The sequence below is a fragment of the Ailuropoda melanoleuca genome, chromosome 9, assembly GCF_002007445.2.
Source record: "Ailuropoda melanoleuca isolate Jingjing chromosome 9, ASM200744v2, whole genome shotgun sequence".
NCBI lineage: Eukaryota > Metazoa > Chordata > Mammalia > Carnivora > Ursidae > Ailuropoda > Ailuropoda melanoleuca.
Genome location: NC_048226.1, coordinates 52,551,463 through 52,574,682, shown reverse-complemented (window position 1 = coordinate 52,574,682; position 23,220 = coordinate 52,551,463). Strand labels below are relative to the sequence as shown.

Genomic DNA, 23,220 nt, shown 5'->3' with positions numbered 1-23,220 from the left:
TCAAAATACAATATTGATAAACTCAGATTATGGTTTTAACCATAGCCTCAAATCAGAAGACCCCACTTGCCACTTCCTTGTGTATCAGTGACAGAAAAGTAGAATGGTGTCATTAACTCCACACAAAATAATAATAAACAATATGGCTAATGTATACTCAATAGCTAAAGTTAGTGTTTTATTGTGATAGATACAGATAAGACTTGGTATAGACTTTGCCCTAATGAGATGTGTTGGAACCTAGCTAACTGTAATCAAAGAAGTATTGGTTAAACGCTGGCTAAAGTTCTTTGCTAAGGTGTGAAATGAAAAGCCCACCTTGGGGTGTTTAAGCCCATATCTTGAGGATTATTTTTTAGTATTAGCTCATCTGCCAGTCCAGTTTTCCAGTAACCTGTAGAGCAAATACCACCATTCATTGACTAACCCAAAAGTTTCTGTACGCAGTCCAAAATAGGAATGGGATAAACTAAATAGTTGTTTTCTCAGCTCCCCTTGCAACTAGGTTTGAGCCTGTGACACGATTATGGCCAGTGTGATGGATAGAAGTGTGCTGATAGCTTCTGGGAAATGACTTGCTTTTCCTGTAAGAGGGTAAGTACGCTGCTAACAGAGCCTCTCCCCGTTCCTCTTGTTTTGATCTCAGTTTATGTAGAGAGGTACTATGGAAACCATCTTGCAAATATGAGGTGTGACAAGTATGAGGGAAGAGTAAGGGAATCACAGAGACTAGCCACTTGAGAAACCACTGAGAATTGGTTTTTTGTTAATTGTACCAAGATAAAAGCTATTTTTAATTTGAATTATAGGTTTAACCTTAGGGGGTAAACGGCTTTCAAACAGAAAGTCTTCTTCCTGTGATGATATTGTATATTTTGTTAGTAAAGAAAAATAAAGGAGAAATTTTTTTTTCTTGAAAGCTGAAAGAGAACCATCTAGTAGACATATCAAAGATCACTTACTTCCGAGTCTCCTTTTGGCAAACCAAATATGAAGGAGAAAATAATCTATTCTACACATATGTAGTAGTCTGCTCAGGCTGCTGTAATAAAAGCACAGACTAAATGGCTTAAACAACAGGAATTTATTTTCTCAGTTCTGGAGGCTGAGTGCCAAGGTCAAGGTGCCGGCAGAGTTGGTGTCTGGTGAGGACACTCTGGGTTACAGAAAGCAAGCTGTCTGGTGTCTCTCATAAGGACATTAGTCCTGTTGGATCAGGACCCCATCCTTTGATCTCATTAACCTTAATCACTTCCTTAGAGGCCCCATTTCCAAATACAGCCACACGAGGGGGTTAGGGCTTAAACATATGAATTTGAGGGGGCACAAACATTCACTACATCATTTAAATGCTTACAAAGATATTTCTCAGTTCAAAAGATTAAAGTAGATAGCCTATTCTTTAATTTGTCAATTTAACAAACATTGACCAAACAATGTTTGGTCAAGAACAAACATTCTTCCATGTGTCAGCTCTGGGTTACAAAAATTGTCAAGAACCACATGATCCCTTCAAGGAGTTCAGACCAATACAGCGTTTTACACAGGCTAGTCTGTACATTGTGCAGCATTGTGGTAAGTGTGGTGTAGTTGTAGGATTCGTGATGAATTGTGGGAATGAGAAGGCTGGAAAGGAGGGCAAATATTGGTCAGCAGTAGAAGTGTAGAGCTTTAGCTGTTTCTTAAAAGCAACGGGGCCGGTTGATGGGTATTAAGGAGGGCATGTATTGCATGGAGCACTGGGTGTTATATGCAAACAATGAATCATGGAACACTACAACAAAAACTGATGATGTACTGTATGGTGACATAATATAGTAAAAAATTAAGAAAAAAAAGTGGGAGGGCATGCCAAGTAGGTATGCTTCAGCCTGTGCAAGTGGCAAGGATCATTATTCCTAATTCTATTTCCCCTGTCCAGTATACCAATTCTAGCTCCAAAGTAGAAGCCCACTCACCTGATGTGATAGGTCAAAGAGGGACACACAAACCATACTGTGTACCGTAAAATTTTATTTTAACTTAATGCATGAATATTCATTTGGGAGGTGCAAAGCCTTTATTTGGTACAATTTTACTAATGAGTGCTTCTGATTTTCTCTTGCTAAGCTGTACCCCTAATGCATTTTCTGATTCCTAGCTTTAGTTTCAGTAGACTGAAGGCATAAGATGTATATGAAGGAATCTATGGCAGAAAGCACAATTTTTTACTGTTTGTTTTTTAACCTGTACTGCTATCTTGCCTATACTTTCATCAAGTCTTCCCAAACTGACCTAGTTTTCCCTAGAAATGATAATTTGTTCTCATATTTCATTGTTTTGTATACATAATACCCTTATGTAAAATTTAATTTTAGGGGTGCCTGAGTGGCTCAGTCAGTTAAGCAGCTGCCTTTGGCACAGGTCATGATCTCAGGGCCCTAGGATCGAGTCCCTCATCAGGCTTCCTGCTCAGTGGAGAGTCTGCTTCTCCCTTTCCCTCTGCCCCTCCTCCTGCTTGTGTGCTCGCTCGCTCTGCCTCAAATAAATAAAATCTTACAAATAAAATTTTAAATATAGCTAGTAGGGGCGCCTGGGTGGCACAGCGGTTAAGTGTCTGCCTTTGGCTCAGGGCATAATCCTGGCGTTCTGGGATCGAGCCCCACATCAGGCTCCTCCACTATGAGCCTGCTTCGTCCTCTCCCATTCCCCCTGCTTGTGTTCCCTCTCTCACTGGCTGTCTATCTCTGTCAAATAAATAAATAAAATCTTTAAAAAAATAAATATAGCTAGTATACACAAATTTGGAAGCAAACTGTTGCTTAGAAATCACACAGTTCTCTTGGGAGGAAAGAGGAGTGTGCAGGTGTTTTAAGAAGAAACCAACTAGCCACAAACATTCAGGGTGTCCTGGATGTCAGCACATTTTATACAGAAGATGCAGAACTTAGGTCAATTATGAATTGATCACCAGGATCTCCCTTCCCTGCATCCACCTTCCCCCCACTATAATCCAATCTCCCACGACAGCCATGGTTTTCTTTTTGAAAAACATAAATCACAGCATGTTTTTTCTCTACTTAAAAACTTTCAAAGGATTCCCATTATGATTAATATTACAACATTCAGACATCTTTATATTAAGGCCTTCAAACATGATTTTACTCTCCCAATTGCTCTCCTTAATGGCAGCGCACATGGCCCCTTTTCTGTTCCTTGAGTCTCTTAAGGTCTTCTTCCTCCTAACCTGGCCATATCTTCTATCTAGAATGTTCTCCCAGAATCCTGGCAGGCTCTTCTCTTAAATCATAGGTTAGATCTGACCTCTGTAGGCAACCTAAAATGACAGTCACCTCCATCTTAGATTTCTTTTTTTTTTTAAGATTTTATTTATTTTATAGAGAAAGAGCACAGGCAGGGAGAGGAGTAGAGGAGGAGAGGGAGAAGGGAAAGAATCTCAGGCAGGCTCTCTGCTGAGCACAGAGCCCACCACAGGGCTCGATCCCAGGACCTATGAGATCATGACCCTAGCCGAAACCAAGAGTCGGACACTCAACCAGCTGAGCCATCGAGGGGCCCCATACCCTATATTTTAAATTTGGAAGACTCGAATAGGCTTTATCCAGTTTACAAATGGTTCACGTTCTAACCACATTTCCAAGTGCTGCATTCTATAAATGGCAGCTTATCAAAGTAAACTTAAAATGCCTTTTAGATTATAATATCCTGGAAATTTATATAATGTTTGCAATGGGACAAAATGGTTTTGAACTGGTAATTAAACGATGATGTAATAACATATTTATCTAGACACACAGGGCTTGAGGGAATCAGTTAGTGACGAAAGGTAAGTGGAGATTTCTGTAAAGACTCTAATGGGAAATAGCGAAGTGTGCCAGACCAAACACAGAGATGACTGCAGTTTTGAAGTCTGCTAAAAAAAAAAAATGACAACTCTGACTACCTCAACTAAACAGGCAGTGCAAAAGATATACACCATAAGGATACAAGTGAGCAAGGAGATGGCGCTACCCGTCCTCCCCAGTTCCTCATGAAGGCCTCCTAGGTGGTACTTCCTGCAGCACACGTGGGGTGACTGAGTGCCCCAGTTATAGGAGCCAAGAAAGCACTGGCCTTCTGTGCCTTCCATGCCATCAGGCTGCAGTGGGACCATGTCAAGCCGTAAACGTCTTCCTTTACGGAAGTTCCTTGCAGTTCCAAAATACCTGACAATTCTGTTGAGTGTCTTCTTGAGTGCAGCAGGCCAAGTCCTGGCCTTGCCTGGCCCTAGCTCATAAGAATAAGGAGGTGGCTGGCACAGAATTTCTTTGTTTAGCCTAAGTCTATCAATCACCAGCACTAATCTTATGCCTATTAATCAAAATAAGGTCTGTTTTTGCTTAAAACAGAATCATGTTTTTACTGTGGTGAGTAGACAGGAATTAGAAGACAACGGAAGGAGTGAGTTGGCCCATATTGGATTAATTAAAGTATACATATAAAAGAAGACAAAGCAACAGCAGCTCATGGGCTCAAGTCCCCGTGGATATAGAAAGATGAGCAGAGGAGTGTGCTGGATACACCAGGCAGACGCAAGCAGCCAGGCACTCCGTCTGGTATGTCCATAAGGTATACTGCAGACCTCTACCCTTCAGATACTAAGTCAATGATTAATTTAATTGGGTCTTGGAGAAGTTGGTTTTATAATATGTGAACAACTTTATGTTCAAAATAAGACTTCAACTGAATGTACTGAAAGAGAAAAACATTTAAGAACATCTTTCATTTTTTTATCCAGATAATACATGAATTCCTCAGTAAAAGTTGATGTAACTTACATAGATACATATTTACAATGCCTTCCTCAAAATATTTTTTTTAAATCTGTTGGGTTTTACTTTTCTGAGCATTTCATATCTACGAAGCATTTCCTAATTTTCTCCAGTTCTTAGAGCCCCAGAACTTTCCAAGTTCACTTGCCTCTTACCCCAGTTCCAATTAAGAATATACCTTAAAATTGAACAGAGCTGTGTTTGAGTTTTGGTTCTGCTTCTTACCAAGTGGGGCAGATTATTTTGCTTCTCTGAGCTTTGGTGCTCATATGAAACAAAGATAATTATAGTGCTCACCAGTTTGGTATGCTGAAAGGACTACCTGTGAAAGCAGGTGTCAAGTGCTCAGAAACATTTGATGCATTGCCCTCAATTACCCAACACTTTGTCATCTGTATGCATGTAGGCATTTAATCAACATGTGTGGTAGGGCACATGCCTCAAATGTGCGGCAATGAACAAGGCCCTTTGTGACCCAGCTCTTTGTGTGACCGTCCTCCTAGGATGCCCAGGAAGTTAGACTCATAGTGCCTGTACATTCCTCCAGCAGAATACTTACCACTTCATATTGTACTCCTTTGTTTTCAGTCCATCCACCACATAGACTTAAGCAGCCCTTGACTGCTTATGCCACAGCACTGGGATACACAGGCCAGGGGTTCAATATATTTGTTGCACATGAATGGATTGTGACCAACCTTGGAAATAACATTATAAAATCGGGTATTTGGAACTCTTAGCCCCCAGTCAATTAATACTTAAGAAGCTACTCGCAAGTCCACATTGGACCTGGGGGGTTCTATTCTAACTAGGAGTACTTTAGAAATTAGCTGGTCCAAACTGCATGAAGCCCTTTTGTAGAAAGTCTGCTATGCCCACAGAAGCAACAGTGATCAGGAAGGATCTGCGTGGTTGTAAGGTGGCAGTTTGCAGACAGACTCTACTTCCCTAGACACGAATCCTAGAATTTGTATGCCCGAAAGCCCATCAAGTCTTCTGCTCCAAACCTCTCGTTTTGCAGATGAAACCTCAAACCAGAAAAACTATAGGAATGCAGGAAGCAAGTGGTGGAGCATCATGGAAAAAAGTCTCTGTGGCTCCCTGTCTAGTGCTTCTCTTTCCTATGTTTAGTTATATCCATAAAGACTTCATGAATGATGTTTCATAGCCATTATCTATGAATTCTTCTCCAGAGCCAGTGAAGGGAGAGTTCTCAATTTTGTCCCTGAGCCCAGGTTCCAGTTCTCCCTCTTGCTTTAGGTTGACAAGGGATGTTAGTGAAGAAGGGTCAAGAGTCACGCTTTAATACCAACAACAGCCAGGATGAAGGACTTCTGACATGAACCTAGCTGCATGCATCATACCCACTTCTCTGAAGTCTTCGAAAATCGCTGCCCTTCCAATGCCTGGAATCTCATAACTAAGGAGAACTGCTCCTCTGAATTAAAGGAAACGTGTGTCCCCTCAGTCACTGCTACAATCGTGCAGTCTCTCTTTCTGCCAATGAGCAGTGAACACTTCCCTCTGAGGCTGCTTGTTAGAGAAGTTGCCTCTGTTGTGTGTACGGCTGAGCAAGGTTGCTGGGTCCTATAAATTCCTTGAGTAGACCAAGGCCTCTCCTGAGGGCCACTCTGGGCATCACTGCAACCCTGATCTGTTTCTTGCCCCTGGCAACACTACCTGACTGTTCTGCAAGATGCACTGGAGTGTGAGATGAAGCAAAAGCAAGGATTCCAAAGACTACTTACTTTCAGTTAAAACATATGGCCTGTCTTGTTGTCTAGTTTATAAAGAACCATTTTCAATTCTAAAGTTTCAATTAATAAAATCCAACTGCTATCAATTTCCCAGGAACACAGCAGCCTACAGGCGATTAAGCGGGCGCCTTGTCTTCACCTTTCCGATGAGCTTAGAGTGCCGCCTAGTGGGAAGTTATGTGTAGTAGCACTTGATAACATACTCCGTAGAGGAAAACACTACCAGGGGAGATGTCAGGAACGCAACAAATTGAAAATTCCAACAGTCTCAGTACTCCACTGCTGTTTCACGGGTTTGTCAGACCTAAAGGAGGTATATTCCAACATTGATCTCGACTATCTCATTTAAGAAAGCGTACTACCTGAGTGACGGTATTCATCCCACCAGATCTCAACTAACCTAAATAGGATTGTATTTCATTTACCATTGAATATTTTGGTAAATTTTTCCGTTTAACTTCGTAAGGTAGGAACATGAAATTGAACCATTTTTTTTTCCTTTTCCTTTTTGCCTACCCATTTTTTTTTTCTATCTGAAATGCTAAAAAGTCATTATCAGCTAAAAAGTCATAATCGGGGGGCCTGGGTGGCTCAGTTAGTTAAGCGTCTGCCTTGGGCTCAGGTCATGATCCCAGGGTCCTGGGATGGAGGCCAGTATCAGGCTCCTTGCTTTTCCCTCTGCCTGCCGCTCCCCCTGCTTGTGCGTGAGCTCTCTCGCGCGCTCTCTCTCTCTCTGACAAATAAATAAATAAACCTTAAAAAATAATAAAAATAAAAAGTCATTATCAAATTTTAATAAACTTTTCCATTTATTCAATTCTGTTATTTTACCTATTTAACACTGGGATGCCGGCTACACAACATTGATAGGTGCCTGTTTCTTTAAGTTCTTAATTGTTCTGTACCAGAACTCCTCCCCACATTTTCATTCTCTCACATGCTCTTTATTCCTTTACAAAAACTTTTTCTTGTTCTTTATTTTTTTTTTAACTTCAGCTAGTTTTCTAAAAATTGTATGTCTGATTTTTTGTCACCTTATTTTGAAAAAATGAATTTTTTCTCTTACTCCGTATCTTCCTTTTGAGGAGGAGTTTGATAATCGGAGAGCACTAGATTTGTTCGAATAATTAAAAGACGGAAAGCTGCTATTTGACTAGATAGAAATGGGTCATTTTCCCATACTGTCAAAACCTATCACAGAAGCTAGAAAACCACCTGGATGTTCTACTATTTATCCCACTCCTTCCTCAGTTGAATTTCCACTCACTGGATGTTAGCCTTCCTCTTCTCCCTATAGCTGCAAGTTTTTTACTCCAAAGTCTGATGCTTCTAGGGGCGCCTGGGTGGCACAGCGGTTAAGCGTCTGCCTTCGGCTCCCGGCGTTCTGGGATCGAGCCCCACATCAGGCTCTTCTGCTATGAGCCTGCTTCTTCCTCTCCCACTCCCCCTGCTTGTGTTCCCTCTCTAGCTGGCTGTCTATCTCTGTCAAATAAATAAAAAATCTTTAAAAAAAAAAAAAAGTCTGATGCTTCTAAAGATTATCCCTTGCTCTACAGCCCTCTAATAATAAGTGGCTCTAAACACCTCAACTTTGATGTCTAAAGCCAAACTGATCCTTTTCATCCCCATCCCCCACCCCAGGTCTGCTCCTGTCCTGATATCCCTTATCTCACAGAAAATGGCCCAACTATAAGCCAAGTCACTCAAACAAGAAATCGAGGATTATCTATGACTCCTTGGTCCCCTTTGACCTTCCTCTATATCCAAACCCCATTGCCATGCTCTCAGCTTAGGCCAGCCTCTCAGTAGATGTCTCCGTGTTCACTTTGCTCCTCTTCAATCTGTTCTCTATTTTTGTGGTACATTAAACTTTGTAAAATGCAAATTGATCAACATTTAAGAATCCTCCATTGACTCCCAAATTTTTCAGCATAAATCCGAACTCCTACACTAGGGTATACAAGGCCTTCATCATCTGGCTCCTAGCAGCCTCGTCTTCCTCACTCACGGACCTACACCCAGTGTTCCAGCCATCCCAGAGGCCAGCCTACCCTCCCCTACCCCCCTGCCTTAGCTACCACTCAATGCCTCCTCAGACGAGTTCCTTCAGTACTTAACTCAGGGAACAGGCTGTCCAGAAGGCCAGCCTAAGGCATCCGCGCAACACTGAAACACTTACCACATTGCATTGCATTGTCTTTTTATGTGCTGGCCCTCCCCCAGCTAGACTTCTTGAGGGCAGGAGCAGTTGTTATCCATTTTTGAAAACCTAATGCCCTACAGAGTGGTTGTTATATTCGTTGGAGAAGTTGTGACCAAGATGATAATGGAGAACCTTTGTGGCTTCTTACCATGTGCCTGGCGTGACATGGATGTTACATGTATTGTTATATTTAATCTTCTTATTGACTCTAAAAAGATATTTTTTAATACTTATTTTACAAATGAAGAAAATGAGAGTCAACAAAGTTAAACAAAATATCCGAGGTAACTGTGGTGGAAGCTGCAGTACCTTCCAAATCCCCTTTTAGGAAAGGACTTAACCCCTCTTCTGCTTGAAGAGTCATCTATGGCCCTGCTCACCCAGGACTATGCCCTCTTTTCAAGACAACCACATTCAGTGAACCCCATGGGGGATTGCCTCCACTCAGTCTCACTTCACATTGTCTCATGGGGTCAGCTAAGGCCTCCTTTGAGACTATGTTGCAGCTCAACTTCCGGTCAATCCTTCTTTCTCCCCTATCCTTCCTTGGATGTTGATGCCACAAGCATTCCTAAATTAACCTGCTGTGGTCTGCTCTCCACCTCCGAGTCAGCTTCCCAGGGAACCTGGCTGGTACGAGCCACACAGCTAGTAAATGATGGAGCCAACAGTTGGACCAGATAGATAATCAGCGGCTGCGCTCTAGGCCCACTAGACTACCCTGCTCCTGTGATGAATAAGCTTTGCTCATTTTTGTACCCCTGGAATTAAGCATAGGTACTCAGTAAATATTTGCCAATGCACTTTGTCATCTGACTTTGGGGTCAAGGTTGGCTAGTTAGGGTCATCTGCTTCTAGTTCTTGACCTCAAACTTCACAATCTAGTTTGTTGCCATGAAGAAGCAGGCAAACTAACTTTCAATCTAACTATTAATGAAGTTCATGATTTTAGAATCAAGTCAATCAGTGGTAAATTTAATTACTTCAAAGAGTACAAAAACATTCTCTAATTTTAGACTTTTTAAATTTTTCGATACTTTTAGAAACTCAAAATTTTAGCAATTATACTTCTACTTAAATACAAGCCTGATCCCTGTCTTATTTATGTTATTTTACTAAATAACCTTTAAGGCTATTAGAAAGCAAAATGTTTTGAAAGAAGAAGAGAGGAGAACACTTGGCGGGCTCAGTTGGAAGAGCATGTGACTCTTGATTTCAGAGTCATGAGTTTGAGCCCCATGTTGGGTATAGAGATCACCAAAAAAAATAAACTTAAAAAAAATGATCCTGGGTCTACAGGGAGTGTCCACATCACACATTTAGCTTCCCTGCACTTTAAAATCTGCACTGGGTGACTTCAGGCACCACGGCCATCTGAAGCCTTTAGCTACGGCAGAGCTCTAGATCCTGCCATTAACTTTAGTTTTAAGATGTGATCTTGAACTCTTCCATCTTGACTAAGAGCTAAGCTACAAAAGGGCTAACATTTCAAATAGAGACTTAAGGGAGCATTCTTTACAAGTGTTTGAACTGTTATTGGCTTAATCTTTTCGGCTGAAGTTTGCTTTCTTTCTCTGCAAAAAGGAGGAGTGTTCTTTTTAAAAAACTATCAGAAAAAAAGATTAGATAGATAGATAAATAAGTTTTAAGAATGCTATTTGACTCAGTTTCCTAGGAGCTCATTACAAAGACTTAGACTTCTGTGATTTTTCATTACCTAAATTAAAATAACCTTCTAGGAGAAATACCAGTTAAGAGTCTAATGTTTTACTATGAAGTGTTCACCCTTTTCACAGTCTGGCTCTCTGCTGCCCTCTTCACCCAAGGAAAGGCAAGGTCCTTTCTTATGTTCTACTACTGGCCTGGAACTATTTCCTTAAGGATTTTGTGCCTGCGTGTGTCATCTTGTGAGGGAAGTGCTAGTATCAGCAGAGATGTAGGGAAGAGATTAAGGAGATAGGTATTAAATGAAAGGAGACCTGAATTCAAATTCTTAATCTTAATTTAGCAATTGTGTGGCCTCAGGAAGTTGGTTAATGTCTTTGAGCCACTTTCAATCTATTAAAGGCTACTTATTTTATTACCTACTATAGGAATACCTATTTCATTGCCATGTTTTACAAACTAAATGAAATATTAAATAAGACCCTTTGCACTTAGTTGGCATGTAGATACCATATGACAGATGGTGATAATTGTTATTTAAGATACCTTTGTTGCTCTGAGAATTGACAAGAGCATGAAGAAGGCATTTTTTAAGCATTAACTTTGTACTGAGTACTGCACTAGCCTTACATACATACTCCCATTTAAATCTCATGACAATCTGATGAGATTAATTGTAGTATCCTTTTATTCCATTAAAGAATTTCAGCCTCAGAAAGATTAAGAACCTTTCCCAAGTTCACATTGCTAGACTGTGACCTACCTAAGAATAGGATCTGTGTCTTGTTTAAATTCCCACCATCTATCATCGCGTAGTTTTTGGTAAACAAACACATGAACGAATGAATGAATGAATTGGGCAACATATAAATGAAAACATAAGCCTTATTTTCCAGGTAGTGCAGACTTTACGTATATCACATTCAAGGAAACAAGTCTTGCTGAAATATTAAGAAATCATGCATATTGTTATTATGGATTCATAAAAGGTACAGAGTGTTACACATCACTTTATGCTGAATCTATTGGTTTATACAATATATTTCGGCTTCAAGTGTCTCAGGAAATCTGTGGCCAATTATTAGCTGACCACTAATGGAATAGAGACTTCAAGGGACACATACAACAAAGAATACAGACTTCATAAAATTAGTTCAGAAAGGTAATTAAACAAACAAGTACAAAAATCAACAACAACAAACACTAAAAGTGGGTTATACTATTCAAATATATAATATTGAAAATGTCCCATTTTCAACAAAAATTATGAGACACACAAAGCAACAAAAAAGTATGGTCCACACACAGGAAAAGAAAAAAGAAAAAAACCACAATAGCATAGAATAGAAACTGTGCTTTAAAAAGCCCAGATGTTAAACTTACTAGACAAAGACTTTAAATTGGCTATTTTAAGTATGTTCAAACAATTTCTAAAGAGCTAAAGGAAATGATTAAACTCTCCAGTTAAAAGACAGAGATTGGTGAATGGATTTTTAAAAGCAATATCCAATTACATGCTGTCTACAAAAGACTCACTTTAGATTCAAGCACAGATATAGATTGAGAATAAAAAGATGGAAAAAAGATATTCCATGCAAACTGTAACCAAAAGAGATCTGGAGTAGCTATATTAATATCAAACGAAGTAGGCTGTAACACAAAGATGTCGATATTAAAGAGATGGCAGGAAAACCAGAGGAAACTTCTAACTTGTACTTGACTGGAGCTTGGGATAGAGCTCATGGTGAGAGATATACAGGATGACAGAATCATGCTTTATTAAACTCTGTGTGTGTGTGTGTGTGTGTGTGTGTGTGTGTGTGCAGGAATCTTCCCCACAGATTTCCTCTACTCAGTAAGACCACTATATCCCTGCGAAGGCAGTAAGAAGGAGAAGGGGGTGGAGGAGGCACCAGAAGTGCTCACTTCATTTGTCATTTGTCTCTCTCAGGAATCACAGTCTATTGCAGCCTGTTGTCCAATGTCCATAAACTATTGTTTCATGTATTTTGTCCAGTTGTCTAGTTGTTTGAGGGTGGGAGGTAAATCCAGTTCCTGTTATTCTATCATGGCCCAAAAATATGTAAAAAGTTCATAGTCATTCATTTAGTAAATGTTTATTGAATACCTACTGTATATGAGGAACTGTGCAGAATCCTGGGGTGCACTATTGAACTGGAAGAGGTACGTACAGTCCATGCTCTCATGGTTACTCAGCCCAGCAGGGAAGAACAAAAATAATTAAGCAATCATTCAAGCAATATGAACCCTGATAGATGATTAGAGAGAGAGCAGAGTACTGTGAAAGCATACAACAGGGAGACTTGATTTAATCTGTGCAATCAAGAAAAGTTTCCCAAAATAAAGAACATTTTAACCAAGATTTAGGAATAAGTAAGATTTGGTATCTGTGTGTGGATAGTGGGAAGACTGCTCAGAACAGCATATGCAAAAGGCCTGTGGCAGGATGGATCCATTAGAGATCAAGTCCAACCCTTAGAGTTCCCAATGAAGAAACAAAGGTTCAGAGTTTATGACATAGCTGATCATACTGTGTTAGCAGCATAGCAGGGGCTGGAATCCAGGACTCTTACCTCCAGCTTTAGTGTTCTTTCCATTCCACTACACAGCTCAGCAAATGTAGGGAATACTAGAACATTTTATATAATGACATTTGTCATTTTATGGTCCATGACATATTATGGGCAATACCTAATTTTGTCATTTATTTTCATTTAAAAATAATTATGACCAAAATTTTAGTCATGATATACTTTTAATTGCCTCTATTTTTATGTATTTACAAGGAATATGCCATAAAGGGTAAATAAATGTACAAGAGAGCACAAAATAGAAAAGAATGAACATTCACACATTCAGCACGCCAAAGCCATAACAGCATCATAATGGCCTGGGAGTGTTAACATGGCTTCCTAAGTGGCTAAATTATACCCAGGAGATCCTCGCTCAGCAGTGTAAGCTGTTAATGCTTTCAGACATTTTGGGAAGTGCATCCATTGCCCCATTCCAAGCTTAATTGCCATAATAAATGTCAATTAAAGCTCCTTTAAGATTTTAAACTGCAAAATTCAAGTGAAACTACTTATGTATAGACTCACACAAGACCTCCCAACATGAAGTCTCTCCTACAAGAGACATGGTGTATTTACATTTACCATGGGATAGATATGTTCTAACAGATACATACAGCAAACTTGCATTCACTTAGAAAGTTTTTTTCTCTAGCTATCAACACATCACTTTTACATGGCTTATAAGCTGTTACGTGTTTTATATGTTAATAGAAGCCCATTTTCTTTCAACAAATGTATAGAGAACCCCAACTATGTGCCGGGACTAGAAATACAGTAGCATGTAACAAGATAGAATGCCCCCGCCCACCAGCATGGGGAGATCCTCCAAGATGCTAGCAGGAATTCCCTTTCCATCCCTGATTGGATGTCTACACATGAGTCTTTGTAACTTTTATTTATAAGGCTTAAAAGACAATTACTCATCCAGTGTAAATATAAAACAGGGTCTTTGTTAACTTTTGAACGTGGCAAAAACATTTTTTTTATGTCTTATGTACAGCTCATTAATTTAGGTGTCAACGAACTCCATTTTAGTTTAAGTAGCCCAAGCTGCCAAATGTTTGATATCATCATCCTCTTCTTCTGCCCTCCTGGAAGATGCTGGAACATAAAATGGATAAAAATGAACAATTGGTGACATTCACACCTGCAGCACGGAAAACAGGTTTGCATACAGGTATTTAAAGGTATATATTTATGAAATAAAAAACAAGTGCTAAAAGGGATAGATCTGACTAATTATTTCATGGAATTGTCTGACCATAGGCAGTTGAGGTGGGCAACAGACCTGCTCGGGATCGATGTGCAGTGGAGGACGTGCCTGACATTCTCCCTGGCATTCTGTCTGGCTGTGCTGGGAGGGAGGAAGAAGGCACATTAGGAAGCCGGATATTTGTCATCTTCTTATTTAATTCTTCCTGCTCCAATTCTTCAAGTTCTGCCATCAACTCATCCTGAACATAGGAGAAAGAAAGAATTATGGAGTTAACGTTTCAAGAAGTGGGTTTCCTCAAACACAATAATAAGAACATCTGCTACCCAATTGATATGTGAGAACCCAGTGAAATGGAATATTTATTTTAAGACTAAGTCTTTTTTGCAACACTGAGCAATGATTAAAAAAATGAATATTTTGGGTTGTGTAAATTTGTCCTAGTTAATCTTATAATACTTCAGTAAACAGTTATTCAAGTAATTTGTGCTTGCTGAATATATAACCTCCACAGTTTCTAGGAAATTTACACCTTGCATGTCATTTTCCAACGTATCTTTTCTTTTCTACTGTAACAAATTATGAATCTGTAAAACTTTAATTGGAGCAAATAAATATTTTCATTTTGGCTAATGTTTTTGAAAATAAAACAACAGGTATAGCAAAACTGTAATGTACAGAAAGTAAAAAGAATCAAAGATACTATGGTTTCTCTGTTAAATTACCAAAGTCAATATAAATCATGCTGTGGGTTTGGTTTTAGAAAACTTCCAACTCAAGGTAGGTACACTGTACTTCCTTCTTTTAGCTACAGTGTCAGAGAATCTGGTTTAATCCTAAACTATTCTCTGCCCTAACAACCTTCGAGAGGCAAGACCCGTTTGAGACTTTAAAGGCATAAGTCATCTTATGTCAGATATAACTAGGTAGTTAGATCTAACTGGATCCATGGGTACTCAGGTAGAGTCCAACCCCCTCCCCCCACTCCAGGAGAGGTTGGGAGTCAAAACTAAATTTGTCATTATTAGAATTCTAAGACTGTCACTATTAGAAATGACCTAAGGCACTCTTATATTAGACCAAGGAGATTCTTTGTTTATTCATTCATTCATCATTGAACAAATTTATTGAAAGCTCACTCATGGTCAGGTATTGAACTCATTGCTGGGGATGGAAAGTTGAATTAACAGTCCCTACACTTAAGGAACTCATTATCAAATGTGGGAGAAAGGTAATAAACAAATCATTATCTTATATTAAAGTGAGAGTAACAATACTCTGGGCCAAGACAGGAGATACTTAAGCCAACCACAACATTTGATCAAGTCAATTTATATCAGATGTGCAGCAAGCTTAATGATTGTCTGACCACTGTTAAATCTACCTCATGAAATGGAAATAAATCATGAAAGTGTGTGTCATCACTTTGACAGGCCAGTGAAATAGCATGGCCAGGGTACTTGTGTGCTTTCGGTTTTCCACAGGCAGTGTGAATAAAATGCCTTCAAAATGAATATTCTGATGCCTACTTCTGCTCACAAAATAAATGGGAACGAAGATAGCAAACATAGCAATGGCAGAACACACTATCCTACACTGAATGCGTGCCTAGGATTGCCGATAGCGCTTGATCGTTATCAACAGCACTGAGAAGATATTGATAGTTTCTTTAGCAAACATGACAGAATAATAATCTCCTCCATCGACTATACACTTTGAGTACCAAACACTTGTTCACTGATAAAATAATTTTAGGATTTAAGAAACTTCAGAGATAATCTAGCAATCCAGTAATTTTTCTCTTACAGATGAGAAAACTAAGGGTCAGAAAAGTGAAGAGACTTACACAAAGTTGAGTAAAAAATGGCAGAACCCAGATGTCCTTGTGAACCCAGAGCCCTTTCCACATATCATAATGCATTCATTAGATGCTTATTAGTCTAACCAGGGTTAGGCAACATTTTCTGTAAAGGGCCCGATAACAATATTTTAGGCTTACTGGCCACATACAGTCTCTGTTGCATAGCGTTCTCTGTTCCTATCGTTATTGCTCTTATTTTCCGCAATCCTTTAAACCTGTAACATCCTTAGCTCAGGCACCATACAGAAAGATCATGGGAAGGATTTGGCCTAAAAGCCAAATTTTCTAATTTTATTCCAGTATAATTAACATACAGTGTTACATTAATATCAGGTATGTAGTATAGTGACTCAACAACTGTATGCAGTACTCAGAGCTCCTCATGATAAATGCACTCTTAATCCCCTTCACCTGTTTCACTCCTCTCCTCATCCACCTGCCCCCAGAAAAACCACCAGTTTTTTCTCTATATTTAAGAGCCTGGTTTTTTAGTCTCTTTTTTGTCTTTTTGTTTTGTTTCTTAAGTTCCACATGTGATAATCTACACCATTTTTAAAAGTTGTTGACACTCAATTCTCATTTTCCAGGCTTCCATGGAACCACATCCTACTTAGTAGATGTATCATTTTTAATACCACATAGATGTAGGAAGTCAGATTCCTACCAATCAGAGAACTGGAAACATTTCGAAACATACACTTGCTACTTATGTGTGCTCTGAGTAGAACAATTGAAATTCACAGCGCAGACGCCACCATTATAATTATAGTCTCTATTATTGGACTGATTAATCTAAATGGAATGTGTGTGTTAATAATGCCACTCTACATTTATTTTGTTTCATAGCCTGAGTAATAAACAGAGGCCGACTAACCTCTAATTTAACAACTACAGAGCATGATAAGTCTGTTCTTGCAGAGTGACACAATCTGCTTTGTTTTGCCCAGATGTGTGAGCACTGGATTCCTTGTAATGGTGCTATTTAGGCTTCAACCATTAAAAGTCACTAACTCTACATAATCACATGCTGCCTTCCTTAATAGCTGAAAACTTAATTAGGGGGTGGTTTGCTAAACCATATTAATCTTTCTTTTAAATCAGGGCTACCAGCACTTAATTTTCCCCTTAAGAGAAGTACATCACTAACAAATATATCGCTTATCCTTTAACAATATTCAAGAAAATGTTTAAGAAACCCCGCCTGCTAAATTAACCACAACACTCCGTTCTTTACACTGCGGCACCTACCTCATCTAAGTCATCGCCAAACCCAACCCGTTGAGAAAAGGCTTCTGAGATTTCTTGGGCAATATCCTGCTGCTCTGTGATCTCTTGCATCAAATCATCTATTTTGTTCAGATCCCTGGGAGATAATATGTTGTTGAAATATTTCAGCAGTTTACTTTAAAATTATGAATTTAGATATAATCCCATATGAAAAATGAGTCAATGTAAACTCTTCGTTATTTCAGTAGGATAGCAAAAATTTCTGGTGATAAGATTTATCAACTTTAACAATAACTTGCATTTCAGGAAAATCAATAATCCTGCATACACACACATATTTTAAATATTTGATAAACAGCCATTACATGTGGGAGTCAATAGAGACTATAACAATATTTGTAGATGCATTTTGAAATTTTGTCTGGTAGGTAGGGCATATGTAGAATTTAATACATGTTGCTATGTATCAACTCAGCAGGGAATGGTGCCATGGACCACCAAGGACCACCATGACCAAGAGAAGCTGTGGCAACACTTAGCAGTCACTATCTGACAGCAGCCTTTTAGAGAAGCTGAACTCTGGAACCAGAGATTTTCTAGAATGCCTCATGGTTCTGAGATCCTGACTCCCTGAGGGCTTTCCCACAGCTACTGATGGCAGGGGGAGAACACTAATGAGAACATGGTGAGGCCTTGGCAGCCCTGAGAAGGATCGGCACCTTTGGCACAGGAATCCAGGTAGCCCCAGGCCCATGACAGACAGCTGCTCTGAAGACAGTTTGTAGCACCTGAACGCCACCCAACCACCCCCCCCCAGCCCCCAGCCCTGAGACCCTAACCAGCAGCCTAAGCTGTCAGTGTCTGAAGACCAGGATCTGGACTGCTTCTCTACCACCCTGTTTCTGAATCATTCCTCCAACTCTGAAGCTAGGGCAAACTGACGGCATACCAGAGAAGTGACAATTTTCCTTATTATTAAGCAACCTAAACACTGAAATGGTGACTCCCGGTGGAAAACACATTTTGCAAGTTTCCCAGACTCTATATATGGGAAAAGCCAAGTATTTTTACATAAAAAGTTTTCTTTCAGCATTCACTTCTCACCCCTTATTTCCAATTATTATATTTATAACAAATCTACAAGGAACTTATTTGTGAAAAGGAGTAAAGTTTGGGCCTGAGGTTGAATTTTTCTCAAAAGGAATACAGTGGAATGCAGCTGCTCAACTACCTGGGGAGAAAGGCTGTGATTCTGGGATACAGTTAGCCCCCCGCCTACAGCAGTGAGAGAGGATTTTGACTCTGATAATGACTCTAATGATCTTTCTGAAGCTGTCAAAATGACAGCTGATTGTCAATGATTTATCAAGCCAAGAAAATGTCAGCAAAGATGTCCTCACTGGCCCCAGCCTCCCCCTCTCCCACTTTTCCCATCCACAGACACCTCTCTATATCTCTCAGGCACTCATTGTTCTTGTGCATCTTTGACCCAGACTTCACCGTGATATCCGATCTCGGGAAAGGATCAGGTCCTGGGCATTGATTTCCTAATGTGAATGTAAAGCAAATTATCACCAGCCCCACTACCACCATGGATATCGATACCGAGGGCTTACTTTGTGCCAGAAACTATGCTAAGTGCATTGTATCTAGTATCTCATTGACTTTCACAACGGCTACACGAAGTAAGTACTATTATTATCTCCAATTTACGGCTGAGGAAATTGAATAAGGGAAAGGCAAAGTAATTTGCTCAAGGACAGCTGGTAATGAAACTGGGATTATAACTCAGAAAATCTGAACTCAAACCCATGCTCATAGCTATTATTCTAGGTCAATATTTCCCAAACACCTGTTCGTATCAGAATCACCTAAGGAACTTGGTGATAAAAAGGCCCAATCCCTCCCTTCTTCAAGGAGCCTGGGCATTTGTGTTCTCTTTTGTAGTTTTCCAGGTTTGATAACCAAAGTTTGACAACCATTATTCGATAATTCTAACACTCTCACAGGTGTTGACATTTAGGCCTTTTTTATTTATTTATTTTTTTTTTTAAAGATTTTATTTATTTATTTGACAGAGATAGAGACAGCCAGCGAGAGAGGGAACACAAGCAGGGGGAGTAGGAGAGGAAGAAGCAGGCTCCTAGCGGAGGAGCCTGATGTGGGGCTCGATCCCATAACGCCGGGATCACGCCCTGAGCCGAAGGCAGACGCTTAACCGCTGTGCCACCCAGGCGCCCCATAGGCCTTTTTTAAAACTGTAGTGTGAGGGGCACCTGGGTGGCTCAGTCAGTTAAATGTCTGACTTCAGCTTAGGTCATGATCTCAGGGTCCCGGGATCGAGCCCTGAGTCAGGCTCCCTGCTCAGCGGAGAGTGTGCTTGCCCCTCTCCCTCCGCTCTTCCCCTTGCTTGTGTGTGCTCTCTCTCTGAAATAAATAAATAAAATCTTAAAAAAAAAAAAACCTGTAGTGTGAAAGTATTTGCAGGTGGAGTGTCAGACAATATTGAGACAACTGGGAAACATAAGGGTGAAATGAATGTCTTCATTTTCTCATGGTCTTTTTTTTTTTTCTTACTCTAACTTCTTATCTTTCTTTGAGGGGGCATTCCATTCCAACATGTCAAAAAACCTCAAATGAGTAACTCCATTCCTGCCAACATCATTATATAGTTCCAAAGGCTCTTCCCAACATTGAGGGAATTTATGACTTGGAGGGAGACCAAAGTCACTTACATGTTTTCATGAACTGCTTTCATTGCTTTTGCCGCAAAGCCCATGTTTCTTAACACCTCGGTGTTGGTGTGTGAGTTTTCCAGGGCTTCTCTCTGGAACTCAATGGTGGAAAGTGTGCCATCAATCTGAGTAAGCTGCTTCTCAAACCTCTTCTTTCTCTTTAGTGCCTGTAATGCAGCTAAATAAGGGAGAAGCCACATTTAGAAGGAGAAAGCCCAAGAGACATTTGCTCAACACCAACCATAGACTCAGCATTGTTGATCCCTACAGACAACAAGGATGCCAAGTAAAGCTGAGAAACTAACACTAACATTTGTGCTTTCAATAACCGGCACCAACTACCACTCCCTCAAACATTTGGTTACTCTTCTACCAAAGATCTGGCAAGAGGACGAAAAGTCAGTTTTCATATTCCAAAAAATACAGCTCAGAAGTATTTCTGTTGGTATAGGATGGATAAAAATATGAGTAAAAATCATCCAGTAGAAAAATAAAACTTTAGAGGAAGAAAAAAATCTTAATAACTGTCTATTCTAGCCCAATTTCTTTATTTCAGAGACAAGCTAATTGAGATCTAGAGAAGTTATGTGACTTTCTTGAAGGCAGAGAGTGAGTGGCAGCTGGAACCAAAACCTAGGATGATGCGATTCATGTCTTGGTCTACAATGATTATGAGATGGTTAGCAAGGTTACATCTAACCATAAGCATCCATAAAATCAACACTGTTAAGGGTCATATTCGAGGATTAGAAGGCATGCTGGTAAGAGAAAAAGTGTTGCTTTCAGTGAAATATCCAAATACCCTCCTGTTAGCTCTTTAGCAAAATAACTTTACCTATTTCATTTGAAAATCACAAAACTAACAGTCCTTTTGACTCTGGTACCCCTGCAAAAAAATACCTTAAAATGTGAGTTTTGATAGGGCATTTAAGGAGAGTGCAGGAAAAGAGCCTCAGAGGAATGTTAATATAAAGATGATTAAATGGAATTGACAAAAGAACTCAATTAGCTACAGGTTTCAGAGGGAAGCACATAAGTTACTGCAACAGAAATTTCTGAGGAGAAGGCTCTTCGAACTCTGCTTTGGTCAATTTATTCTTATAATTCCAAGAGATTCGGTTTACTTATTCTAATGCTTTTTGTTCGGTGCACAAGACCCATAGCCATTATAGCTTCTTGTCAGATTTTACTGGTTATCAATATGAAATATTACTCTGTCCCATTTAATCCTCTTTGCCTTAAATTCCATTTCTTTTATATTAATGAGTCAGCTTTCTTTTTGTTACAATTCGCCTGTAATAATTTTATGGGAACCTCTATTTCAATATTGTTTTCCATTTGCTCTATTGCACCAATACAGATACCATATACTTGACTATGTAGTTGGTGTGACTGTTTTCAACCCATTCAGATAATCTCTATTTCTTAATGTAGGATATTAACTCATGTTTATTTATTTGTGATAACTGATATATTATCTAATATCATCTTTTTATTGTCATCTTTTTGTGTTTTCTGTTATATTTTGTGTTTACTTCTGCTGTCTTGTCTTTGTGTATATTGATCAAATTTTATTTGTTCATTTCCTCCCTTTAATTTTTTGGACAGTTATATATACTAAATGTATTCTCCTAATTGCATTAAGTTTGACAGATACAATTTCAACAGCTTACAATAAACCACAGTATTTGCTGGCTGATTTTCTTATTATTGATTCTTGTATCCTACATCATCCTTTCATGGATTATTTTTACTTTACTGGAATAAATCTTAAAGTGTTGTGGGATTTTTTTTTCCAGAAAAGGTGCATAGATATAAATTCTCTAAATACCTATAGGTCTAAAAATGTCATGTTGCTTCAAACTTGAATAATACTTTGGATTTTTTACAGAACTCTGGGTTCAAAATATTTCAAAAATTTTGACTATTCCATTGTCATTGGGTAACCAATATTCCAAAAGTTTGATAATAATATTATTTTTATCCCTTTGTAGAAAATTTGTTAGCTTATTTCCTCTTTGGAAATGTTTAAGATTTTCTTTTTTACCTTAGAGTTATGAAATTTCGCCAGCATAGGACTAAGTGTGTGCTTTTTATTTTTGCTTTTCCCAACTAAATATTTGGTGAGCTTTTTTTATTCTAAAAAAGTCTTCCTTCAGCTTGGGGAAACTGTATTCTTTAATGTTTTTTATTACTTCTTTCCCAGCCATTATTTCTGCCTACTTTCTTGTTTTTGTTTTTTGGTTTTTTAAAAGATTTTATTTATTTATTTGAGAGAGAGAGAAAGAGGATGAGAGAGAGAAAGGGAGAACACGAGCAGGGGGAGAAGGAGAGGGAGAAGCAGACTCCCTGCTGATCAGGGAACCATCACAGGGCTCGATCCAAGGACCCTGGGATCATGACTTGAGCAGAAGGTAGACACTTAACCAATTGAGCCACCCACTTTCTGAAATCCCTATTTATTTTTGTATTATAATCTAAATTTTTCCCCTGTTCAAACCATTCTCTGTTTTGAAATCCTTATATGATGGATGTTGGATTCCTTGGCTCTATTCTCCAATCTATTAATTTCTTTCTCTTTTTGTTCTATGTTCTGGGATAATTCCTTAACTTTATATTCTGAATTTCTAATTAGTCTTCATACATCTATCCTGCTTTTTTTCCCTCTTATTTATTTTCAATTATGTTTTTTAATTTCTAAGAACTTTTTCTTCCAGCTGCTCATTTTTATGGCAGTCCATTCTTGTCTCATAATTCAATAGCTTCTTGAATCTCCCTGAAGATACCAACACAAGTTTTGTCTTTAACATTTTTTATTTCCTACATTCTCTCTCTTCTTTTGGGTTTGGTTGTTTGCTTTGCTTATCTAAACCCTTTCTTGCAATTTCTTTCATTGAAATTCTTCTGAGTCTGTGTTGAAAGCTCATATTTATAAATCAAAGACTAGACTAGTTAGTATAAGTAGCTGGGCTTCTTGTAGTTACGTAAGTGTATTTTCCCATGAGGTCTCTCTTGAAAGGCAAGGCTGCCCAAAGCTCTGTAAAAGAAGTGGGTGTGGTATTCCATGGGAGGGAGCAAGTAGACAGGCTTGACAAAGAAAGGCTTTATTTTAGGTGTGGAACATTGTTCTCTATCTCCCTGGTGAGTGGTAACC

The 23,220-nt window shown here is 39.1% G+C and overlaps 1 protein-coding gene across 1 annotated transcript in view; it reads right to left on the bottom strand.

The window, feature by feature from the left end:
* Nucleotides 1-11,227: 11,227 nt before the first annotated feature.
* CHMP4C (charged multivesicular body protein 4C) overlaps nt 11,228-23,220 on the bottom strand; it is a 29,792-nt gene continuing 17,799 nt past the window's right edge. The window contains exons 2-5 of the mRNA XM_002916727.4: nt 20,067-20,244; nt 17,353-17,467; nt 14,319-14,484; nt 11,228-14,131 (exon numbers count right to left, since the gene is read on the bottom strand). Of these exons, the coding sequence (XP_002916773.1) occupies nt 14,067-14,131; nt 14,319-14,484; nt 17,353-17,467; nt 20,067-20,244 (524 nt within the window). The 3' untranslated portion in view covers nt 11,228-14,066. The remainder of the gene's footprint in view (nt 14,132-14,318; nt 14,485-17,352; nt 17,468-20,066; nt 20,245-23,220) is intronic.